At 42.4% G+C, this 24,036-nt stretch overlaps 2 protein-coding genes across 2 annotated transcripts in view; one reads left to right on the top strand and one right to left on the bottom strand.

The window, feature by feature from the left end:
* The first annotated feature begins 4,041 nt into the window (after positions 1 to 4,041).
* Positions 4,042 to 24,025, top strand: zcchc2 (zinc finger, CCHC domain containing 2). The gene is made up of 15 exons (XM_088322774.1): positions 4,042 to 4,821; positions 7,680 to 7,794; positions 7,871 to 7,941; positions 9,245 to 9,316; positions 10,355 to 10,455; positions 11,435 to 11,538; positions 12,549 to 12,611; positions 12,676 to 12,736; positions 12,802 to 12,913; positions 14,213 to 14,262; positions 14,326 to 14,396; positions 15,259 to 15,381; positions 15,451 to 15,720; positions 17,124 to 17,951; positions 20,798 to 24,025. Exons 1-15 carry the CDS (start codon positions 4,165 to 4,167, stop codon positions 20,857 to 20,859), a joined length of 2,760 nt encoding a protein of 919 aa, XP_088178900.1. The 5' UTR covers positions 4,042 to 4,164; the 3' UTR covers positions 20,860 to 24,025.
* The window catches only part of ift74 (intraflagellar transport 74), a 34,294-nt gene continuing 29,349 nt past the window's right edge, over positions 19,092 to 24,036 (bottom strand). Inside the window, exons 18-21 of the mRNA XM_088322775.1 lie at positions 23,904 to 24,029; positions 22,670 to 22,730; positions 22,486 to 22,601; positions 19,092 to 19,309 (exon numbers count right to left, since the gene is read on the bottom strand). Of these exons, the coding sequence (XP_088178901.1) occupies positions 22,486 to 22,601; positions 22,670 to 22,730; positions 23,904 to 24,029 (303 nt within the window). The 3' untranslated portion in view covers positions 19,092 to 19,309. The remainder of the gene's footprint in view (positions 19,310 to 22,485; positions 22,602 to 22,669; positions 22,731 to 23,903; positions 24,030 to 24,036) is intronic.

Here is a 24,036-nt window from a genome sequence, read left to right as displayed (position 1 = left end):
TGAGAGTGTTCCCTTTCAAAAGAGAACGCCTTTATTTATAACGGTATATTCCCAACACTGGTAATATTTGACCTCTAGATGGCACTGTGTGATCTATCGCAAACGAAAATCAGTGGCACAGAGCACAGCATAGCAGCAAGATCCCAGACAAACATGGCGACGACTTCTACGTAGGGGTTCCACTATGTATACGAAATACAAATTTCTCAACCTATGATTTCCTTTTTATTTTTATTTTCTAAACATGAACAGTTGTATGATAGTTTATGTATTTTTCATGTATGTTTTTTGTTTTTTTTAAGTTTATTTCTACCACTAGGTGGCACTACATATGACACAATGTCCCTTTGGAGTCGTGCTACTGAATTTGGAGCTTTTTTACTCTCTGCCGCCCTCTCCTGGCTCGTGTGTTCATTACAGCCTCAGTCGTCTCACTCATGATGTGTGTGCGAGTACGTGCACTCATCAGACGCATCGTTTTTCCATCTTTCTTAGTCTTTGGTTTGATGTTTGTGCTTTTCAAAATAAAAGGGCACTTACAGGGATGAGCATGACGGACGCCATTCCTCGAACCTAAAGTGTTCCGCACTGAACAGCTGTGACGAAAGGAAACTAAAAGCAGAAAGGCGCAATGGACACTAAAGCATAAGGGCTCTTTGAACTCAGTTAGACATTGCTAACACATACTTATAAGAGAAAATATTGAACTTTCCCCGTTTTGAGGACACACCCCACCTTTTAAGTCAACAGAGAGGAGGAAAGGGGTGGGGGCGCTCTATTTAGGGACCACCACATGGAAAGAATTGCATGGGTGGAAACAAACTCATGCGCTTCGAATGAAAAGATAACTTACAAATAGCTGCTTTTTGATCATGCGACTATCAACACGGAAAATAAAGTCTATATACAGCACAATATGTTTTTTAGGCGTCTTCAAGGGACACTGTGTCATATTTAGTGCCTCCTAGTGGTACAAAACAACTTTCATTCGGTAAAAGAAAAACATTGATTTGAATACTGGGCAAAAATACAAATACACATAGATAAATCTAATGAGAGAGAGAAAAGGAGAGAGAGATACAGGTAAATAGATTGAGAGAGATACAGGTAGAGAGATAAAAGAGAGAGATACCGGTAAATAGATTGATTGAGCGAGAGAGATACATGTAAATAGATAAAGAGAGAGAGCGAGAGAGATACATGTAAATAGATAAAGAGAGAGAGAGTGAGAGAGAGATACATGTAAATAGAGAGAGTGAGATACGGGTAGATAGATAAAAAGAGAGAGAGACATACAGGTAGATAGAGATAGAGAGAGAGAGAGAGAGAGATAAGTAAATAAAGAGAAAGACTGAGAGAAAGATACAAGTAGATCGATAGAGAGAGAGAGAGAGACAGAGAGAGAGATACAGGTAGATAGATAGAGAGAGAGATACAGGTAGTTAGATAAAGAGAGAGAGAGCGAGAGAGATACATGTAAATAGAGAGGGAGATACGGGTAGATGGATAAAGAGAGATACAAAGAGAGATACAAGTAGCTAGATAAAAAGAGAGAGAGACATACAGGTAGAGAGAGAGAGAGAGAGAACGAGATAGAGAGAGAGATACAGGTAGATGGATAAGAAGAGAGAGAGAGAGATAAGTAAATAAAGAGAAAGACTGAGAGAAAGATACAAGTAGATCGATAGAGAGAGAGAGAGAGAGAGAGAGAGATACAGGTAGATAGATAGAGAGAGAGATACAGGTAGCTAGAAAAAGAGAGAGAGAGCGAGAGAGATACATGTAAATAGAGAGGGAGATACGGGTAGATAGATAAAGAGAGATACAAGTAGCTAGATAGCCTAGATGGTAAGGCGCCCGCTTTGAGACTGGGAGGTTCGGGTTCGCGCCCCGGCCGAGTCATTCCTAAGACTTAAAAAGTGGTCGGCGGCGCCCTCTCTTGGCTGCGGCTGCATCGGGTCAGATGCAATCGACATTTCGTTCTGTGTACATTGTTACACAGAATGACAATACAAGGAAATTATTATTATTATAAAAAGAGAGAGAGACATACAGGTAGAGAGAGAGAGAGAGAGAGAACGAGATAGAGAGAGAGAGATACAGGTAGATAGATAAGAAGAGAGAGAGAGAGAGATAAGTAAATAAAGAGAAAGACTGAGAGAAAGATACAAGTAGATCGATAGAGAGAGAGAGAGAGAGAGAGAGATAGATAGATACAGGTAGATAGATAGAGAGAGAGAGATACAGGTAGTTAGATAAAGAGAGAGAGAGTGAGAGAGATACATGTAAATAGAGAGAGAGATACGGGTTGATAGATAAAGAGAGATACAAAGAGAGAGAGAAAGAGAGATACAAGTAGCTAGATAAAAAGAGAGAGAGACATACAGGTAGAGAGATAGAGAGAACGAGATACAGAGAGAGAGAGAGAGATGTGTAGATAGATAAGAAGAGAGAGAGAGAGAGAGATAAGTAAATAAAGAGAAAGACTGAGAGAAAGATACAAGTAGATCGAGAGAGAGAGAGAGAGAGACAGATTGATACTGGATAGATAGATGTCTCGATGTCTAGACAGATGTTACGCATTTGTTGAATGATATGCAATAGAATAGTACAGAAACATATTTATTGATTATTGATAACAGCATAGTTTATTTTTTCACAATGAGATTAGATGTGGCACTCCAGGATAAAATAAATATCAAGAAAATACAATTTAGAAAAATTATATCAGGATGGGGGCAGCACGGCAGCCCAGTGGTTATTAGCGTGTGTGCGGCACAGTTCTGAGGTCATGAGATCCAACCATCCTGTGCGGAGTTTGCACGTGCTCCCTGTGGGTTTCCTCCCACATTACGAAAACATGCATGTGGTTGCCGGTCTCTGTTCTCTGCGACTGGCTGGCAACCCGTTCAGGGTGTTCCCTGTCCACTCCCCCAAGAAAGCTGGGATGGGCTCCAGTACCCCGGAGACCCTACTGAGGATAAGCGGTGCACCTAACGGATGGATGGATATATTAGGATGAGAAGCAAATATTTGACAAGAAAATGCTTGTAGATTGACCTTGGATGTAACGGTATTAAAAAGTGGAATTGAAAAATGTGTAAAAGAAAAATGAGACATTTTCCCTATTTTTTCACAGTTAGTGATGGTTATGTTTTCCAAACTGGGCAGAGATCAGTCGATGGCTGATTATTTAGGCTGTGTTGATAAATTCAGTTGTTTTTTTTTTTTGTAATAATCAGGGAAAGGTCCCCTAGATGTCAGTAACCTTCTTTAAAATCAAGAAAAACCACAACACAGACTACATAACTTACACATACTTTTGTCCACACATCAAGGGAAGCCCCCCCCCCCTTCCTAAACATGCTTTCTGTATCCAGTGATAAAGTGTGTAGACGCCTCCTTATGGCGAATATAGGCATATTCTTAAGGTGTGGACGGATTGGGGTCAAACGGGACACCTACATTTTTGACTGAGTCACATTTGGTGATGTCGATTTTCAGAGCAGTGTTTGAGAACTTTAAGATTTGTCAATTTCTATGTCGCTCTTACTCGTGAAATTGCGGTAAGACGTTTTCTATTGGTTGACGTCATTACGCACGCACTATATTTCGTTTTGCTGGTTGTTGAGTGCCATGTTGGATTGGATGAAGCAGTGTTCTTGTTTACTTATTGTTAAGAATAAATGTTCTTAAAGGCTGGACCACAATGTCCTGCTTATCAGAGAAAGACGAAAGATAATATCTTCTCACGCATGAGGAAACTGCACACTCTGTCATATCCATAACAAGAACAGCTCACGGCATTTAGATGAACCAATAAGTATTGGAATACTACACCATCAGTACACAAATCGCTATTTTAGATTATTGAATATTTTCTATCAGTGCTGACTTGTTTTAAATGTAATTTGTTTTAGTAAAATGAAATTAAAAAAAGACCCCGCTGGAATATTTTAAACTACCACCAGGTGGCAGGAAAGCGCCGGCTGCGAAAGACTACGCAACCGGAAATAAAGTAGTAGAAGAAGAAATGCTCAGCCACCATGGAGCCGCCCCGTCTAATGGCGAGCAAACAGCAGCGACATTACAAGCGATTCACTGCTGAAGTCTTATAGCGTCGTCGCCATGTAGCTTCTTAGCCGAGTCCCCCAAGCACCGACGATGCTCAAAATGAAAGTCCGGACGAAAACAGCGGAGGAAGGCGGCGACGAGACCGCGGAGGAAGACGCCTTCCATCCCAGGGAGCGCCGACACCTTCCCAGCTCCGCACCCGACAGCCTGGACCCCTCGCCCGCTACCCGACTGGACAAGGAGGGCGTCTTTGAATGGTTCGGCCTCCATCTCAACCCCGCCAAGAGGGTGGAATTCATGTGCGGACTGCTTCACATGTGTCAACCGCTGGAGCTTCGCTTTCTGGGGTCCTACTTAGAGGACCTGGCCCGGAGAGATTATCACGTTTTACGGGACTTCGAGTTCCGCGCGAACAGCCCGCAGGAGCTGGGACTTTTAACGGACCTGATGGACCCGGTGGTGCGGTCTAAACTGCTGGTGTGTCTCTCCCTTCTGGGTTCCGACAGCCGGGAATGCGCCGGGATCCTCTACCGCATCCTCAGCCACGTCGATCCGTCTCCGCTGTGCGAGTACCCCCAGACTTGCTCCGCGGGACCTTTGGAGCAACTGGCGCTGCTATTTAGTATGGCGTCGTTGCACCCGGCTTTTCACTTCCACCAGCGGGAGACGCTCCGGGCCCAGCTGGACAAAATCGAGCTGGCCCGGAAAGACGAAAGGCGAACGCTCGGTCCCATTGCACAAGTAACGGTAAGCTATGGAGCGCGCTAGCATGCTAAGCTAGCTCTTGTTTACTTTTGTTACGTCGCCTAAAACGACGATTTTTATCCCATGTAAAGTTTGTTTCGTCTAGTTTGAATACAAAAGCCCACATTTATAAATTAGACTCGTTTTGTTTTTAAATTTTATTGCGTTTTTATCTTCAGTAAAGTAACAGCTGCTGCTTTAGCTATAAGCTAGCTGAATGCTAACTTGTGGCTAGCATGCTAAGCTAGCTCTTGTTTACTTTTGTTATGTTGCCTAAAGTGACGATTTTTACCACCCTTAAGGTTTATTTCGAATAGTTTAAACACAAAAGTCCACCTACATAAATCATACTCGTGGTGTTTTTCAATTTCATTGCGTTTTCATCTTCACTGAAGTGACAGCTGCTACTTTAGCTATAAGGTAGCTACATGCTAACTTGTGGCTAGCAAGCTTAAGTTTTGCAACTCATGCCGGTGGGTCAGGTTACACTCTGAACCGAATGAATTGAGTGGGGTCCGGTTCCTATGATGCAGGACTGGGAAGGTTGACGATCTGAAGTCAAGGGCACCTGGTCACAGGTGTTCGCCATGAGTAGCTTTCATTTCTCCCCTCAGAAGCTCTTTCGTTTCTGCAAAAGTGAAACTAGTGCTTGCTCTGATTCATTGCCTCACAAGCTAAGGAATATAAGTGCGTCTTAAGTATCGTTTTAAACACTCTCACTGAGGTTGCAAATGGTGTATCTCAGAGGGCAGATGATTTTTTTAAGCTAAGGCTCCAAAAAGGAACTTTGCAATTTAATCAGAAAGATATGAGGAGGCAAGTCCATGCAAAACGGTGTGTTACCAACAGAACCTCAAAGTAACATCTTAAACTTGCAGGTCAGCTCCATTCGGGGTAACGTGATCCAACTTTCTCGTGTGAAAGCTTCGCTGCAGCATTTTCTGACATTTTGTGACAAAGGACCATACAAACAAACATGACTTATGGCATGCAGCCATTTAATGGCTCCATGCAAGTTTTTGCAAGAACTTTGGACTTGGTTGCTCTTGTACTATTGTAATCAGTCAAATGAAATACTACTTTGTGTTGTTTTTTTTTGAAGATGATAAAGCTATCGTTTTTTTGTGTGATTACTCCGTTATTTGTTCAGGTATGCACACATTTTTTTTCCGCCCCAAACAAACTTAAGAGCTCGGGTGCCCATTATAGAGACAATTTACATAACTATATAAGCATTCATAAGCAATGATTGACAAATATGACCTTATTCGCTCAGTATTGGAAATCGAAACCCGGATCAGGGCAGGGAGAGCACAGCATCTTATCCACTGGCCCACTGGGATTGTAAATGGCAATCGGTTTGATCTCATCACACTATTTTTTTACCCACGGTGCCATGTTGTCCAAAGTTGTTATGGAGCTTTATTGGAAAGAATTCAACCAAAACAAAGTTGTAAAACGTGGTACAATAAGTAAAAAATAGTGTGGTGTTGAGATCAATTGTAATGCCTTTTCCAATGTCATCCAGATCTCTTGTGGTAATTACGCATAAAATTTGGGCTTTTTATTATGATTAGTTCAGTAATCAAAACAATAATGGTAATAATAAAGTTGTTATTTGGCCAGTCTGCGAGAATATAGTCGGACATGTAATCGCTCTGTGGCACAGAAAAGGTTGCAGACGACCGGTATCACAATGAAAAGAATGAAAGCGCCTGACTCATTTTTATAATTTGCTGAAAAATGGAATCCAATAAAGATATCCCTGAAGACCAGAACCATCTGCGAAAAGGGAAAATTTGCCAAGTAGCGTCGCACCTTCATAACAGCCCCCAAAGGGGTTAAACTTACCTCGAGACGTCATTACCGACTGAAAGTGTACCACTGTAACAAAATAACAATTATAGATCTTAAAATATTAACAAATAACACATAATTGCAGTTGAATGAATGGTTTTATTCTCATTATACAAAAGTATAAGGAAATTGGAGGGCTGTTTTTTGTGTAACAAAGCAATTTAGAGAGCTGCCGGGGAGCTGCATGCTAGCATCAGGTGTCCTCGATGATGGAGTTAAAACCATCCTGAATGTAGCGTTGTCCCTTGAGTTGCGGCTCCAGGTCATACATTTCATAGTAAATGGACCTGGCTTTGGCAAGATACCGGCCTGGCAGTAGTGGCTTCGGGGAGTTATTAGGTTCACCGTAAGCGGTCGGCCGGACCAGCAGCACTGCTCTTGCCAGACGCCGGCCAAGTTGCTAATAATTCTAGAAGAACCTGCTGGAGATCTCTATTTCGTTGCGCTCCTCTGATTTTCCTCAAAGACCGATTTATTCGATACATTTATTTTTAATGTAACAAGCCTCTAGAAGCTTGCGGTTGCGGTGCTTCCCAGTTTGATATGATTCGGAGACGTTGACTGCGCATCTCCACCTGTTTGACTGATGGCATACCCCAGCCTATCACAGTCGGGCCTACAGACAGTCGCACCCACCCTAATCCGTCCCCGCGGTCTGCTGTCAAACAGAACACAATTCACGAAACAATGACAATAAAGACAAAACCCTTTTCATTCAAAATCTGCGAAGATCTATGCATAACTTGATGAGCTCCCGGCTACAGCAGCTCTTCAACAGCTCCCGTTTTATCCGGTCAGTGTCCTCGTCTCCGAGCGAAATGGGGCCACGTGTGCCAAAGATGCTGAGCTCCTAATGAAAACCATGTGCTGAACAAATGTGGTTTACCATGACCGAGGGAACGGGCTTTTGATATAAGGGTGGGATGCTATTTCCCATGTTTAACAGCATATGCATGAGAAAACCCTCCGCATTCTGATAATTGTTGTTGTTTTTTGGACGGCAGGAGTTAACAGGCCAGATGGGTGACTATCTGCCGTCTGTGAATTCGGGGGAATGCGCAGACTCCCTTCCTCCTTGCCAGAGCCGACGCTCCAGACGGGGGGCCATACAGAGGCGAGGTGAGACAGTCTAGCGGATTTCAACCCATCTTTCTCTACATAAGTCTTAAGTATTGTCATTTTTTCGCCCCTCCAGCGGTGCATATAGAAGCTATTGTGCTCAAGTGCATCACTATGACCAGAATTGACAAGGAATACAACTTTGAGGTGAGGAAACTCGGAAAAGCTCGACAATATTGACAACTCAAAGCGAGGTATGGAATGGGGCAACGACGCGCCGTCTGCCTTCAAATTGCAAAGCTTTCTTTGTTATCTAAGACACCTTCCAAACACATTGACTGAGGTCTGTTTATATTCAACCGCCTTGAAACTGGTTTGCCTGTCCCTAGTATACTTGTGGGATGCGCTGTTCCTTTCACGATAGTTGTAAACATAAAGAGCCTTGGACTTGTTTAACAACAGTAATCCTCTCTTACGTGCTCACCAAATTTCATATTGTTTAGTACAAAATCAGGAGGGATTATGATTTCTATTTAAACATCTACTTCCAGGTTTAATTCAATTGTGAATTCATTCTTAAATGAAGTTGTGGACTTGCTGTAATTCCTCAGCACCTGACTATTATCTGTTCAAGATCGACGTTTGACCACACAATTGACAGAGTACCGAAATCATTTTTCCCATCCGAAGTAATGGTGAGGTGAGCACTATTTATGTAACACTATTTAAATACTATATATCAACACGTTACATTGGGTATTTCTGTATTATATTCCTTTTACTTTATTATTGTTTAAACACAAGGATACTGCTGGAAGTGTGAATTTCCCTACGGGGATGACTAAAGTATCTATCTCTATCTATCTCTCTATCTCTAGCTCTATCTATCTATCTCTCTAATGCTATTTATTTGTATACGTTCTTACAGATTGTAATAAAAGTGGATATACCCAAATAGTAATAAAACATGTACCTAAACAAAGGCGATTATTTTAATTCGTAGATAATAAAGACAGAACATCATTAACAATGTTAAAGCATTTACTGTACCTTTAGCAGCAGTTCGATGGAAAACACTCATGAAGTATTCTGAAACTTGGCAGTCATTTCCTTCAATTCGATCATTGTTTGCACTGTTATCTTCTTTTCTTTCCTGTTATCACAAACTTTCTCGGGAAGCATTACTATCGGCAAAAAAACGTGTCTAAATCACAATAAATTATCTAGATGTGACGTCAAACTGATGCTACCACTAACCAAGATGACCTCATCTCACTCGGCCACACGTTGGGGCGAAGTTCCTTATTGTTTGAATACCACAGCAAAAAATACTAGAGTTTTTTTAGAGTCATTTTAGTACGAGGGTATCGCTCGTAGGCCTAATTGAATGGTGAGAGATTCAAAACCCCGTAAAAGTGAAGGATTGACGTCAATGGCAGGTGACAGTTTGCCGGTCGGTCAGGAGGGACCTCAACGTCATCGCTCCGCTTTTCTTTCTCTTGTCTTTCAGGTGAAATGGTCAGACTCCTCTTGTAGTAACGTGACCAAAACGCATCTGGAACTGGAAAATTTCCTTTTTAAGGTAGTCGTCTGAATTCCCTCCTACCCCATTTTTTTAACTCTCAAAAATTACAAATTGAAATGTTGATTATGTGAATTTATTTTCCAGTCAAATAAAATATCTGTAGACAAGGTATTTATTGCAGTGAGTGGAGATATTTTTGCTCCGTTTCAAGCTGTGTGGCAGATTTGTTCTATATTTTATATCAAAATATGACCATTTTGTCTGATTTTAATTGCAAGGTATTTTTATTATTGTACAAAAACAGTACATTTTAAAAAGAAAACAAAACTAATATGAAACAAGAACAATTATGTTAGAATTATTTCCTATATAGAAATCTGCCCACACATTTTATGAATTATATTAGTGTGAGTGGGGACCGTTTTGCGCCATTTTAAATTATTCGTTTTGCAGCTTTAGTCAATAGTTCATAAAAGATGGTATGCTTTATCGGATTTATCTTACTAGGGATCATTTTCACAATCACTTTAAGAATTATTTCCTGCAATATCGAGGATTCTTTTGACATTCATTTTTTTGGTATTGTTCTTTATTTAATATTATATATTCAATCGAAGTCAGGAAAAATGTTCAAACGCATTGACAAAACAAATAATGAAATAGGAAATATAATGTTTGAAACCAGTAGGTAATTTTCCATAACATTTGTGTAACTGGGCGTTCCTTTTTTGTATTTGGGCACAGCAAAGAAAAAAATGAGGCACGAAACAATAAATGGAAAATAAAACCTTTTTACACAAAAACAGCTGCACAATACAATCATATAATACATAAACGTGCCCAAAAGGAGTAAGTAGGCTGCAGCAAAAGCTTTTAACTGCTTAGCCTCAATTCGTTCTTTTCAGGAAGAACATATTCAAATCAAAAACAATAGAAGACAAAACACAAAAGGCAAATTGGGAATAAGAAGATGACATTTCAGACCTTCAATTATGTTGCTAGAAACTTCTACAATGTATAAGAGTTAAAAAGCAAACAGTAACGGTCTTATATTTGTCTAAGATCATATTTACATTGACGTGACTTTTTGTGCAGCTTCCCAAGGATCAGTGCACTGAGTCGTTTGCAAAAAGCCTCCTGAGACTTTTGAGTCAGGGGCACCACTACGAGAGCAGAGAGGGCGAGAGAAGCCTCAGGTACGTTTTAGCATCGCAATTAAAGGCATGACCGAATTCTAAAACGGGCAACGTTTGGAGAAAATGTGCAGAAAATCTCATAGATATATATAGAATTTATAATATATGTATATCAATTTAATCGGTATATTCCAATTCCAGAGCTGTGAAATCATCAGAATAACACCGGCACCCTGCTAGCCAGTCACCATATTGCTTCATGGCTTTGTGTGTTAGTCATATAGGTTAGGAGTATTTCAAGACAAGTTCTGGTAGTTTTTGTGGAGAATGCCTAAGTGTTTCCTCGCAGACAAGTGCAGCAATGGTACAAAAAATGTCGAGCAGCCAAAACTGGTAAAAAATAACACAGTGGGCCTAATCTCGCCGGTAATAAACTAAATGGACACGGCAGGCTAACTGGGACAAATTGGCAGAAAAATGTCCGTCTGGCCGACCAAAAACAGACGGGCTACCAGGGAACCGACAACGATTAACGGCCAAAGCAATAAACGCAAACCCTGCCAAAAATAAGCCGGCTGCCAAAGGGGGCTAACCGAAATTGATCGGCAGAAAAACGTGACACCGGCTGACCGAAAACATGCAGTGAGCAGCCAGAGTTCCAGGGAATCGACAACTCAAAACAGATAAGCCAACAAACATGAACCTGGAAAAACAAGCAATGGACATGGCAGGGTAGCCAGCTAGCCGACCGCTAAAGGGCTAACATAGACCAAACAAAACCGGAAGCTTTCGGCAGCCTCAATGCTAAGGGGGAGCTATCCCTACACACTGCAAGACATGCGGTGAAAAACACAAGGGAAAAGCCACTATTGCCCACCTAAACAGTGACAAAGGCAAAAAGGAACGTACACCATTCATTCTGTGCCTTGTTGAAAACAAAAAGGGTCTTTGTAATCCCTTTAAGTCTTTCTTTGTTTGAGCAAAAGTGAAACCCAGGAAGAGGAAAGTCATCCAATCGATTGTACGTTTTTCATTTCAGGGAAAGGTTCCTGGCGGCTCCTGGCGTTTTCAGACAAACCAGGAAAGTTTGTAGCTTCTTCAATTGTGACTCGCGTTACTCCGCGACGCCTTCGGATTGCCGTTGTAAGTTGACGCTCTTTCAATCTTAAAGGGACACTGTGAATTAATGACCACTAGATGTCCATGTATCGTGTAGTGGAAATAGAAACGAGTGCTACAAAGCACGAGGAGGAATACGAAACTACGGAGACTCTGACGAAACCGCACTGTTTTTCTCATTTACTTTTTGCCCCGCCTATTACTAGGATTATGGGGGTGGTAGCCAACACCTCATGTTATGTAAAAGAAATTAAAAAATAATTATTTTTTAAAAATGCATGATTTGTATGATAGTTTGTATATTTTTGCTTATTTAAATCAATATTTACACCTATTAGGTGTGAAATAATACACACTGTCCCTTTAATGCCATTTATCAGTACCACACACAAATATGCTCTGATGAATGAATTAATAATTATGTTTGGGATTTTATTTGGTAGATAAAAATTGTATCGAGGATGAAACTGATTAAATAGTCTAACAATATTTTATGATTGTACTTAAATTCCTTCAATTAAACTGAATTAAAAAGAAGATGGGTTTTTAGAGTGCAAAAATAGTGTTTTGAAATAAAAATTTCTCTTACATTTAATGGAAAGATGGCTTAATTGTTGAACCCAGCATTTGCTAATTCAAATCAATACATTTCATGACGTGTTTTTACCACTAGGAGGTGCTAAAAATACACAAATGTCCCTTTCACGGACAATTGAATTTGACAAGGAAAGAAAAACACGTTGGTGGTTTGTTGCGGTCCAATCGGGCCTGACATAAAAAAATTTTGAGCAAAAATAACGTGTTCCATTAAACATAAACATCATTAAATCTTGTTTTCATATATACGAAGGCACATGTCATAAGAATAACTCTTAAGGTTGCAATAAATAAATTGGCATATTGAGTTTAACGTTATTGTTATGTAATTTGGTTTTATGTTAAGAGAGTTGATTTATTTATAAATGGTGCAGTAGCATTTCATTTTAATAATGAATTTTATTGATTGTATCTGCGCATTTTTTTTCTGGTCGTAGGCAAAGGTCAGCCCGGGAAAACCTTCCAAGGCGATGCTTCCGATGGCTCCAGTCAGGACGAAGGTGAGAGCTGGTCACCCGGCCCCTTCGCACAAAATCCGAGTTCACGCGTTCTACTCTGTTCTAGACGACGAGTCCTTCGTTCAGGGACACAAGAAAAGGCCCGGAGCCAAGAGCGCCAGTCAAAGGTGAGTGTGAAGTCACGTTCCCACAGAAATGAGACACCATCTCAAGACTCCATCTCTTTCTAAAGTCTGTCTAGCGCCAAGGGGCCACAGGGAGAAAGTCGGCGGGGCCCCCTTGTGGCCGAGCTGGAGAGGAGGAAGAGGGGATTCCACCTGAGGAGCGGGCCTCAACCTCAACAGGTCGGATAGAATTTTCATGTTTGCGCCGAGAAGTTTTTATCAGGGTTCCCCCAAGGTCTTCAAAACTTGAAAACATCTTCCATTTGATGACCCCAAATTATAAACGTCTTAAACTCCATCCATCCATTATCTGCACCGCTCATCCTCAGTAGGGTCGCGGGGGTGCTGGAGCCCATCCCAGCTATCTTCTGGCAGAGGGCAGGGGACACCCTCAACTGCTTGCCAGCCAATCAGAGTACACACAGAGAGACAACTCACTCACCCATACACACCTAGGGACAATTTAGACCGACCAATCCACCTGAAATGCATGTTTTTGGAATGTGGGAGGAAACCGGAGTGCCCGGAGGAAACCCACGCAAGCACGGGGAGAACATACAAACTCCACACAGGAAGGTTCGATCTCATGACCTCAGAACTTTGCCGCACACGCGCTAACCACTGCGCCGCATTGCTGCCCGACCGCAAATTATGAAGGTCTTAAATTGAACTCTCATTTTTTAAGTCTTTCCTAATAACTGTATCATTAGGACACTCACAAAAGTAGAGAAAATAGTTTTCATTTTCTCCGACTTTATCCATCTCCCACCGATGAATGCAACGTGTCGGTCGGAAATTCGAGATTTCCGCGTTTTCGTGAATGCAGCATTATGTTGGAGCTTTACACAGTCTCTGAAGTTGCTGTTGGAGGAACTTGGGGATGGGAAACTGTAGATTTCAATATAAATGGGTTCTGGGTGTACCAGGGAATGAGTGGGGGTTGCCCGTACCCTTTGTTATCATCTTGAGCAGTTGGGCACAGACCTCCGTCACGGGGTCGCCCGGCTGACGTCCTGAACCTGTCGGGGAGGCGTGCCCCTCTGCCACCCAGGACAGTTCCAGTTGGCTCCCACACAGTTATCGCCTGGACCCTAAGAGGATCGGGTGCATGGGGGGAGCTTTAGGGGTCAGGCTGACCAGGTTTCGGTTCCAACGTGTCACCTCCAGGTGAGTCACATTCTGTGCTGCTCCCCGTAGTCTGTCCCGTCCTCCCAACGGCAGCGGTGCGCGAGTATCCTTTATTCGGGTCATTCCGTACCCGACCTCCGCGCTGTCGTGGTTCCAACCGCCCCAGTGCCACCCTTAATCCAGGCCTGGCTCGGGTCCGTCACGTCTTTATGCCATAACAGACGCGAGATTGGTCTTGAATTTCATTGGATGTGGTTTTAAAAAGATCTCGTAGAGTCTTACATTTGGATAGAAAAATCCTGGGGGACCCCGTTTAGGAAGAGTTGAACATAGTCAAACTTGTCGTTTCAGGAAACGGAGAAAAGAAGCCAAACCAAAAGCAGAGTCCAGCATGCAGATAGGTACGTTTCTGATAACTTGCGTTTGTTTGGATGTCTCCCTGATTCTCTCCTATTTGTTTGCAGAGTGGCAGAAAAGGGATCTTCGTTCCTGCCCAACGGTAAACTGCCACCGACTTATTTGCCTCAGAGGAAAGGTGAGTCTTTCTGTCGTCATTAGTTCTAAATACATTTAAGGTTTCCCGCCTTCGTTGCATTTATTTTTTACAGGGTTTGTAGTTAAGTAGGTAGTTGGCTTGCATTGCTGACGCTGCTCTTGGTTAGTTAGTGTGTAAAGCGCTTGGGGAGGTCTTCGTTGACTTGAAAAGCGCTATGGAAATGCAAAACCTTTACATTCAAAAATTGGCGAAAAAAACAGATTAATGATGCATAAAAGAGGCACATGGTGGGTAGTGATTGAGACAGGAGAGAGAGAGGCTGGGCTGCATCTGAGCCTAACTAGTTGCCTGCCAAATAAATATAAATGCCAATACAGATATTAGACAAATTCCTGATTATGGGCTAGTTAGATTATCTTTCGACCTCTGATTTTTAATGTAATCCGCCACATTTTCCGGTATGTAAGGCACATTGGATTTGAAGGAGCGCTTTCCGGACAATTTGGGGTTTTTAGGTGCGTCTATAGTTAGGACAATACGGTAGTTGTGTTGCTCACTGCAAAGAAGCGAGGATACAGAGATAATTTGGTTGTCATGGTTACTGAGGACCAGAAGCCCTTACTTCCAGAATACATCATTAGTCATTAAGAGTATGCTACAGTGATAAAAACTATTTTTGATCTACAAATAATAACACGAAATAGCAGTTGAAGGAATGGTTTTATTGTCATGAGACCAAATTAAAATGAAATCGGAGGACATGAGCAGAGATGATATCAATGATTGCAAAGAACAAATCAATTCATTAAAAAATCTGAAAAGGAGTGAACCGGCAATAACTGATCGCGAGGGGTCTCTAAAGTATCATTGCTGAATTTTGCGGTGAAATGATACCCTGCAGGTTTGGTGGCGGGCTCCGGTCCCGACGACTTTGGCGAAACCTCGTCGGAAAGTTCCAGTTCTCCGTCCGGTCCTCAGCGTCGAGGAGCCGCCAGTCTGGATAGCGAGGACGATCCCAACAAAGGTACGGAGGGATAAAATGGCCGCCGTCGTAAACGTGGTCTGACCGGATGTGCCTACTTGATTTTGCCAGATAGCGACAGCCCCTCCGACGACTCCTTCCGAGTGGCGGGCCCCGGCGCGCCGAAAGAAGTCCATTTCCCGCCGCTCCCGGACGCGCTCCCCAACGGCGCTTGCGAGCCTTCCCTTCCCGGCCGCGATCTTCTCCCGATGCCACCCGCGGGTCCCGTGCCGCCTCGCCCGGGAGAAGCGGACAAAAGGGACGGCGCGCCCGCGTTCGCAGTGACGGCCTTGGGATTCCAGCCTCCCGTCCAGAGGTTTAAAACCGCTTTGCCGCTTAAAGGTAATCCCTCGTCCTCAAAACTTCGCGTTCGTACGGGTGCTTGAAATCTTTCAGGTCAGTTATTGTTTAATGCTCGTGTTTGGAGACCCTTTTCTTGGCCAAAATCCAGCACTTTTTAAGGACTGTCAAAGATGAAAGGGAAAATGACAATACTGTCCAATTTGGACTATAGAGCACCTGTAGTCGAACCCAGTACATTTTTCAAGGAAAAAGCAACAAACAACAAAAATCAACTCATCGGAGAAACATTACCATCGGTCCGAAACGAGATACCCGAAAACTATAAAGCCGAGGTAACTCACCATGATATCCCCGGGCCGTTTTAACTTTTGAATCTCCGCGAAAAGGACAATCTGTAGAATTATATATTTATTCCAAAACACACAATAATGCCCAAAGATGAGTAGACATTTCAAATTTGTTGGACAGTTCTTCGACTAATCCATTGGTTTGGCCACATGACTTCTGTTGTTCCCCCAATACGGTCGTTAGCCCTCCCCTCCCCTTTTGAGTGATACCTTTTCCACCATAAGGTAGTTTTATTCATACACAAAGTGCAAAGTTGCATTAAACTTGGTCTTTGACACATTGATATCACATGATGAATAAATTAGCCACAGGTTGAAAAGATTGGGAAAAGTTTGCAGTTTATAGTTCAAATTGTACGAAATGTAGCCTACATTTTCAGTTGCAGGAAGTTTGTTCCATTACAATTCCCTGCTGGGAAATGCTACCTTAATGATTGTCCATAAGTAATCCTTGCACTTATTTCATAGTGTGCTGTCCTGTTGGACGATGACGTTTCATAGGTTACTGCTATACAAAATACAAGGAAATAAATGCAATGGCAAAGTGAAGCCACTGGAGTGCAGTGTTGGCATTGTTTTTAAAGCGGATTTTGCCCCAAATCCTTGAAAACACAACATTAAGATAGATATTTTATTCATCCCTGTAGGAAAATTTACACTTCCAGCAGTATCCTTTTGTTGTTTATCAACAAATGAACAGGATGGCCTCGGGGTGCTGTGTTGTAGTTTAGCAACAGCGGAGTGGATGACATCACACGCTAGGCCAAAAGTCCCTGTGGAAATCTTTGTGCCTGGGGTTACACCGCCTCGTGTTCACGTAGATAGCGAGTCCGCCTCCTCTCCACTTCCCGCAGGCTTTTGTGTCTTTGTCTAACAGCGCTGAAGCCGGGTAGCTCTGGGTAGCGTCTGGGATGCTAGATGTGAGCCATGTTTCTGTAAAGTTTGGGCATTTTCAAGAATTTCAGGCACCTGTTCAAACCCTGCATACTGAAATTGTTGTGTTAAGAGGCGCTTGTACAAAGAGATACCACTGTATCTGCGTAATGCTTGTCCAATATACCTGTAACACTTCCTGTACTTCCAATGGCTCCTCAGAGACTCCCGTGGCCTCCCCGTCTTCCTGCCTCGCCATGTATCCCGCGCCGCCGCCTTGCCAGGACGCCAATTCTTTAAATTCTCACGCCAAGCACCCCGGTTTGACATTACCCTCGGCGTTACCGCCTCCCTTCGGCGGGACCCCGTCGGGCACCGGACTCCCTCCCGCCGTACCCGCTCACGTCCCGGGCCCCGGTCCCAGCCCGGCGCTCGCCCACAACGCGGCCCTCGCCGACGGCATCTCCTTCAGCAACGCCGGCGCGTCTTGCGAAAGTCCCGTCCCGCAGCAGCAAGCGGCCCCCCGGCCGCCGCCTCCCCCGATGGGCTGCGGCACCTGCGGCTGCCACAACAACTGCGGCGGGCGTGCCGGCGGCTGCCAAGCGCCGCTCTTCTTCCCCAACCACCAGATGGCGGCAGTGAGACAAGTTTTCAGCGTCCCCCCGCCGCTACTGCAACTGACGAGCCTGCGCATCAACAGCTACCTCACCCAGGGCCAAGCGCCGCACCAGGTGAACGGGGCCGCCCCCACCTTGCCCCCCTTCTACCAGGCCGCCCCCTACGGCCCCCTCCACTCGCATCCTCAAAGTCACGCCGATGTGCTGAGCACGCAAGCGGTGGCGGCGGGCGCTAGCTACAACCTGCCCGGCGCCTCCTTCCACTGCGTCTACCAACAGGTTTACCCCAACCCCTTGGGGGTGCTGCAAGCGCCTGCCGCGGCGGGGGGAGGACTCAATAAGAAGAACGGCGCCGTCTCTTGCTCCAACTGCGGCCTGGGCGGACACTACGCTCAGGATTGCAACCAGCCTTCCGTCGACGCCGCTCAGCAAGGTAAGACGCTTGATTTATACCTACTGCGTTATCTGGACGTACGCGTGACTCTCCGTGGTTAAAAGCGGTACACCAAAAGGGCTAACCTATCCACTCAATATTGTGCAGCCGTCAAATGAGATGGCTCATCTTGTCAGAAACAGAGGATAGCATTAGCAATGCTAACTAACAACCTACTCCTTTCGTATGCTAATATGATATATTCAGGGTGCCATCAAATCTCAAATCGATCATTTGAGCGAACGTAGCTCCACTCTTTGCAGAATCTTACCCTGCACGCGAATATCTTTTTTGCTTTTAGTCGCGGCCGTCAATATTCTTGTAGAAACACGTTCACTGAACTAAAATCGTGACACAAGTTCTGTTGAAACTCAAAACGAGTGCGCGCTTACGTTTAGGGGTGTGAGATACTTCTGCTGGGAAGTCGAAGTTGGCTACAATACTTGTAACTACTGTAATGAACATAAAACTGCGTGGAAATACATCAATCGTATTGTGTAAAAATGTTGGCTGCAAATCCTGGAATCATTTGCGAGTGGCTCCGTGCGATTTGCCGATAAACATCGCTGTCTTTATCAAAACAGACACGATAATGTTCCAAATCGGGCCTTGAATCTTGCAGATTGGCACAGCATTAAAGTAGTGGTTTTCTTTTGCGGGGATTATTGGTATTTGTTTCAACTCAAATTCTCATTCGAGGGCTGTCCACTAGAGTGCATGGATAAGGTGCATTCCAAAACGATAATTTGTAGGAATAGATTTTCAGGGCTAATAACAGATATTTGAAGCTATTTATTTCTGCATAAAGAAACTGAATATGTGTTGCAAATTCCAATATAACAAAAATTTCTACAGCAAATAAGTTGGAATTTTAACATAACTCATCTTTCCCTTAAACTAAAATTGATCTTAGCAGCCACTTCTATAATGGTACATAAACTCTTACCTTTGCTGCTGGTAGGAAATTGTTCATGTGTCATCAGCCACATCGTTGCATAAGCGGCATCTTATAATCTGAATTTGATGGTATTTAACAAGCTAAAAGGGGAATTATAATGTGCAAAGGATAAACAGCAACTTCTTTATGACCACACCTTTTGAAACCCTCTTGCAATGCAAACAGACAGGTATAAAATAAAATACAGGGCTGAAGGATTTCTTTATTCGTTTGCCTTTTTTGGAAAAGAAAAGTCCACTTTCATTTATAATGCATAACACAAAGTCCAACATGGTGTGTCTCCAAGCACAGCTACATATTCTGCAGACAGGTTGTGAATATAGCTGACCAGTGATTTCATTGTGACATTCTGGGAAACTGATTTTTCCGCCCGAGTCTAACCCTCCTTCCAGTAATTGACCTGTTAATAACATATGTTGAAAGCTCCTATTATGTCAAATAAATGCAACTTTCTCCAACTACAAGCATTAAAAAAAATACATGTTTGTATAGTGCATGTTTTATGGTTACCATTTAAACTATCAAGTGTTTTTGAGTTAAAACAGCTTAATGCTCTAACCATGAAGTTAACTGTTATGTATAAAGTCTAAGGGTATTCTACTGCTAATGTATTAACATTATTTCAAATTTCAAAGCGCCTTTAAAACAGACTATGCGAGTGACAACGACTTCATTGTAGGCTGCACAGCCATTTGCTTCGTTTCAAATTATAGAGAAACAATTGAGATTATGATACTGTAGTGACATAATATATTAATAATATATAATAACATTTTTGGCGGGGTGCATTTTATTTTGAAAATCAAGACTCTCGTATCAGAGCTACTATGCGTGTTTTTTACATTATAGTTGGGGTTGGTTTTGGCAAAGGATGTGTGACTAACATAAACCTTGGTTTTCTTATTCTATCCCTCCTAAGAGTTTGAGACCCTAACAATATATAGAAAAACACATATATATTTGTTGGATGAAGCTAAACATGCCGTGATGTCGAGTGTGCCTGAATGCTAACGTCTAGATGCCAGAGCCAAGGCCTAATCGTCACAATCGCCGCGGAATATGTCTTGTTGTATATATCGGTGCAAGGATTCATCAGTTGAAAAATGTCATTGACAAGTCTCAAAACACTGTATGCAACAGGAATTGAACCTGGCTCGCGGCACGGCAGCGAGTGTTGAAACCTAACTACTTCAATATAGATGACATACAAAAAGGCGTATGGTTGTATTTTGCTAATACATTTTACTCAGGGTGCCACAAGTGAACGATGGCCAGATTCATCATGCTTTTTGCAGTTATTTATATCATTCTGGGTGACTGTTTTCTCCGTTCTCTATCGTTCACTTGTGGCACCCTGAGTAAAATGTATTAGCAAGATACAACCGTACGCCTTTTTTGGTGTCATCTATATTGTAGTGGTTTGGTTCAGCACTCTGCTCTCACTGTTGTGCCACAACCCAGGTTCAATTCCTGTTGCATACAGTGTTTTGTGACTAGTCAATGACATTTTTCATTCGATTAATCGTTGCACCAATATATACAACGAGACCATTTCTGCGCTGATTGTAACTATTGGGCCTTGGCTCTGGGATCTAGTAGTTGCCATTCAGGCACACTCAACAACAGATTTATTCTCTCTCTCACCCATTATGCACATTGATTTCAGTTTAAATATAGATTTACTGTAATAGGCTTTAGAGAGCTGCTGGTTTTAATTGCATTCCATATTAAACATTTCTTAGGCTAAGTTTGAAGTTACAGAAAATGACTTTTTGAGGTATTTAAGAAGCACTTGTAATTTCCTGGTCTATCTGGGGGTTTTAAGGATTTCTTATAGTCTGAAAAAGAGACAGGACTATGCAACAAAATGACATGAAGTCTGTTTCAGGTGGCTTCCGGTTAAAGTATGCAACTTCACATGCTGGGGAGACGCCGGACGAGGCCGATTGAGATAGAGACCCCCGACGGCCGGTAAACGGAAACCAAGTATTTGTGCCTAAACCTCTTTCAACGTCAAATCATTTCACGTCGGGTGCACATGAAGGCGTTTCTCCGCTTACGGTTCCCCTTGGATCATTTTGCACTGAGGCCAGGAACACCATTAACTTATTATGACTGGTAGAAATTCGATTTAGTTTTGACGGAAAACGAAAGAATATTTATGCTTTGTCGTCGACATTGTTCATAGGCAGATTTTATTCGTTTCCCCTTTTAGATACTCCCACGTGAAGCATTGTCTTTTTGAATGTAGGCCATGTTTGAGGAAGCTCAACAGGATTGGGGGAATTTCAAGTTAATTGCTGCTTTTGAATTTTTTTATTGCGTTTCTTTGTATTTTAATGTGCACTAAAGGGGGGGGGGGGATTATTATAGACGTGCGGTGTGGCATTCATGAATTGTGCTCAGGGGAAAAATGGATTACTTTACTGCCACTTTTAGTGTCAAGTGGCTAAAATACTGGCACAGAGAATATCAACCGCTCACAACTTTAAATCATTAATGCTAACAAATGAACAAAATTTTATGGAATCTATTGTTTGAATTACAGTTTCCAGCAACCTATTTCATGATTTGAAGATGTAATAACTATAAATCAAATTACAATGAGATGGTTTGTTAGAAGATTATATGACCTGTATTGAGTGATACACCAATAGGTCACTGTGAAGTTAAGAAAGCGATTCTGTGCACTTTTAAATCATCCGGGAAAAAACAAATTGTATGGAGCGGAGGTCCTACTAAAACCACTGTTAGCTTTCGTTTTTAACTGTTTTCTATATCTCATTCTAAATCTCCTGCGCTGCGTCATGTCACCACTAGGTTGTGTTCGAGCTGCTTGCCGTTGCAACGAAGAACTATGCATGTCCGTTTTGTCGTACGTCCTACACCGCTTCCGGGAAGTGATTTTCCTTCACCGTGAGCTCTGTGCACAAATGCATTACTTAACAATCAGATTAAACCATTGGTTACCAACTATTTTCAAGGAGGGAACTACTTTTTTTGTTACATAATAACACAAAAAGGTACATTCTTTTAAACCCTACAAAGTTATTCACCCCATTCCTATTGTCAAAAGTACATATATCTCACAGAGTAATGGATATTCACTTTAATTTAATCTATTAAGGCATAACGCGCGCATAGCTGACCTAGTACAAATGGTTCGACCTAGTATATAAAACACATATTCTTCATAGAAACACACGACAATTCCCAAACAGGTCTAACGGGCACCGAAGCTGTTTACCCTATTTAAAAGTAATGCGTTTGTGTAAATCTATGGCAGGCATGAGGGGGGGCTTTGACTCAAATTCGGCGTCGATTTCAATGTGTTCATTTGCAAAGCGTTTACAGTACTTTGATACGAGCCCGTTTCTAGAGCAAAATTTGGATTTGATGCAAACTGTTTTCATTTTAGTGAACGCAATAAACACATCTTGAATTTGTCTAAAGCAATTATTTTTTGTTTTTGTGTCAACCCGTGAACTATACTATTTCTATATGACCGATTACATTCAAACAACTTTAGTAACTACAGATCGTCCAATGGAAATAAAGGGAAAAAGCGGCGTGTACTCAGCTCCTGACGCTCTGCAGCGCTTCCTTGAGACCGTCGTTGTACTCGGCCACGCGTCTGTAAACGTTTTGAGCCACCGACTGGAAGTCGCTCTCCTGGCATTTGGAAGCCATGACTGTCGCCGCCGTCAAGGAAAACTTGTGAAATGGCGAGATCTGTTCGCGTAGCCATAAGGAAGGATACATTCTTTCATGGCAAAATTGTTCTGCTCCAAATGTTGCCACTTCCTCTCCAGATTCACCAACTACGAAGACAACAGACAGTGTTTTTTAACCGGCCTGCCCACATTTTTCAGGTCCGGTCATTAAATGTCAATCGTTAAGTGTGCTCATGCTTCTTTCTCGCTGATTTTTTTAATTATCCGCTCGGCACGTTTAGCCAACTGTGTTTGTCGACACCGTCGGACACAGATGCGACAGGGGAGGGGTTGCAAAGAGATTTTTTTCACAAGACAACCAAAATCACACTTCCTCCTCACAAAAAAAAAATCAAGCTCGGTACCTCAGATCAAGTTCATTGGTCGGTCTGGGATTTTTTTTAGGTCAGACCTTAGCTCGAAAGGGCACACAAAGGTGACTATTATATCTGTGCCATCAAAAGACATTCAGTTCAGCGTCTTTCCTTTCTTGCAGCGATCAGCCGAGTAACTGTAGCATTTATCCATAGTCGTAATTTCTTTATACGGTCATTTTCTGCACATGATGCTGTACAGGGAAGTAGATTGATACCATTATTCCAATTAATCATTTTCTTGACACAGGTTTCAGATCATGGGTTGTCAGAATTGTGGTTTGTGGTTAAGAACTATACAATTCAACATGTTAGACTTGAAATCTTTCAACATGCCGTTTCTCTCTTTAATTATTTTAATTTTACAACAACTGAAAAGTTGGGGAGTCGTAAAACATTTGTTAATCTTGAATCGATGTTTTATTTTTCTAGAACTTGTAGTAAAAATCCTAACACTGTCACGATCCACAATTAAGAAAACCTTAATAACGACAATGTGATCGTTAAAGATTGGAAAAAAAAATTGCTAGAAATAATTTTTTCAACTGGATTTGAGTGACATAGCCCAAAGTAAACACATATTTTCATTTTTATTTGTGAGGAGTCAGGGGCAAAAGAGGGCTTGTCCTCCTGACAGTTTTTTTTTCCCCCTAAAGAATCCACCCATCATTGTTCTTTGTTTCTTTTTCTTTGAGGATCCGCACTTAGCACACAGACCCATCGAGTGGGATAGAATCCATTGCGCGAATCCACCACAAAGGAATAGAAAAAAACAAAGAACGACGACCGGTAGATAAAATTGGTCGGCAATAAAGAAGCCTGGCCTGAAACCAAATGTAACGATTGACATTTTGAGCTAAACCCGTGCTCGGGGTTGAGATCTCAAGAAATAAACAAACATACAAACCTGTGCGTGTGTCTCATTTTCGTCCAACTGTGTCTTGAGCGCTTCATATTTTTGGCTCATTTCCTCCAAAAGTTGCTGAAAGGAATCTCGCCGTTGAATAAGTGTGACCCGCTCTTCCTGAAGTCTCTGCACA

The sequence above is a fragment of the Urocampus carinirostris genome, chromosome 18 (genome assembly GCF_059441175.1).
Source record: "Urocampus carinirostris isolate Australia breed hairy pipefish chromosome 18, RoL_Ucar_1.0, whole genome shotgun sequence".
NCBI lineage: Eukaryota > Metazoa > Chordata > Actinopteri > Syngnathiformes > Syngnathidae > Urocampus > Urocampus carinirostris.
The sequence above is the reverse complement of the archived record's forward strand: the minus strand, read 5'-3'. Positions and strand labels throughout refer to the sequence as shown.

What these genes read in the sequence shown, in the direction of transcription:
- zcchc2 (XM_088322774.1), top strand. Translation starts at nt 4,165, where the DNA reads ATGCTCAAAATGAAAGTCCGGACGAAAACAGCGGAGGAAGGCGGCGAC. An exon ending in TTATTTGCCTCAGAGGAAAG is followed by an intron (nt 14,397 to 15,258) that starts GTGAGTCTTTCT and finishes GATACCCTGCAG; the next exon opens with GTTTGGTGGCGGGCTCCGGT. An exon ending in CGAGGACGATCCCAACAAAG is followed by an intron (nt 15,382 to 15,450) that starts GTACGGAGGGAT and finishes TGATTTTGCCAG; the next exon opens with ATAGCGACAGCCCCTCCGAC.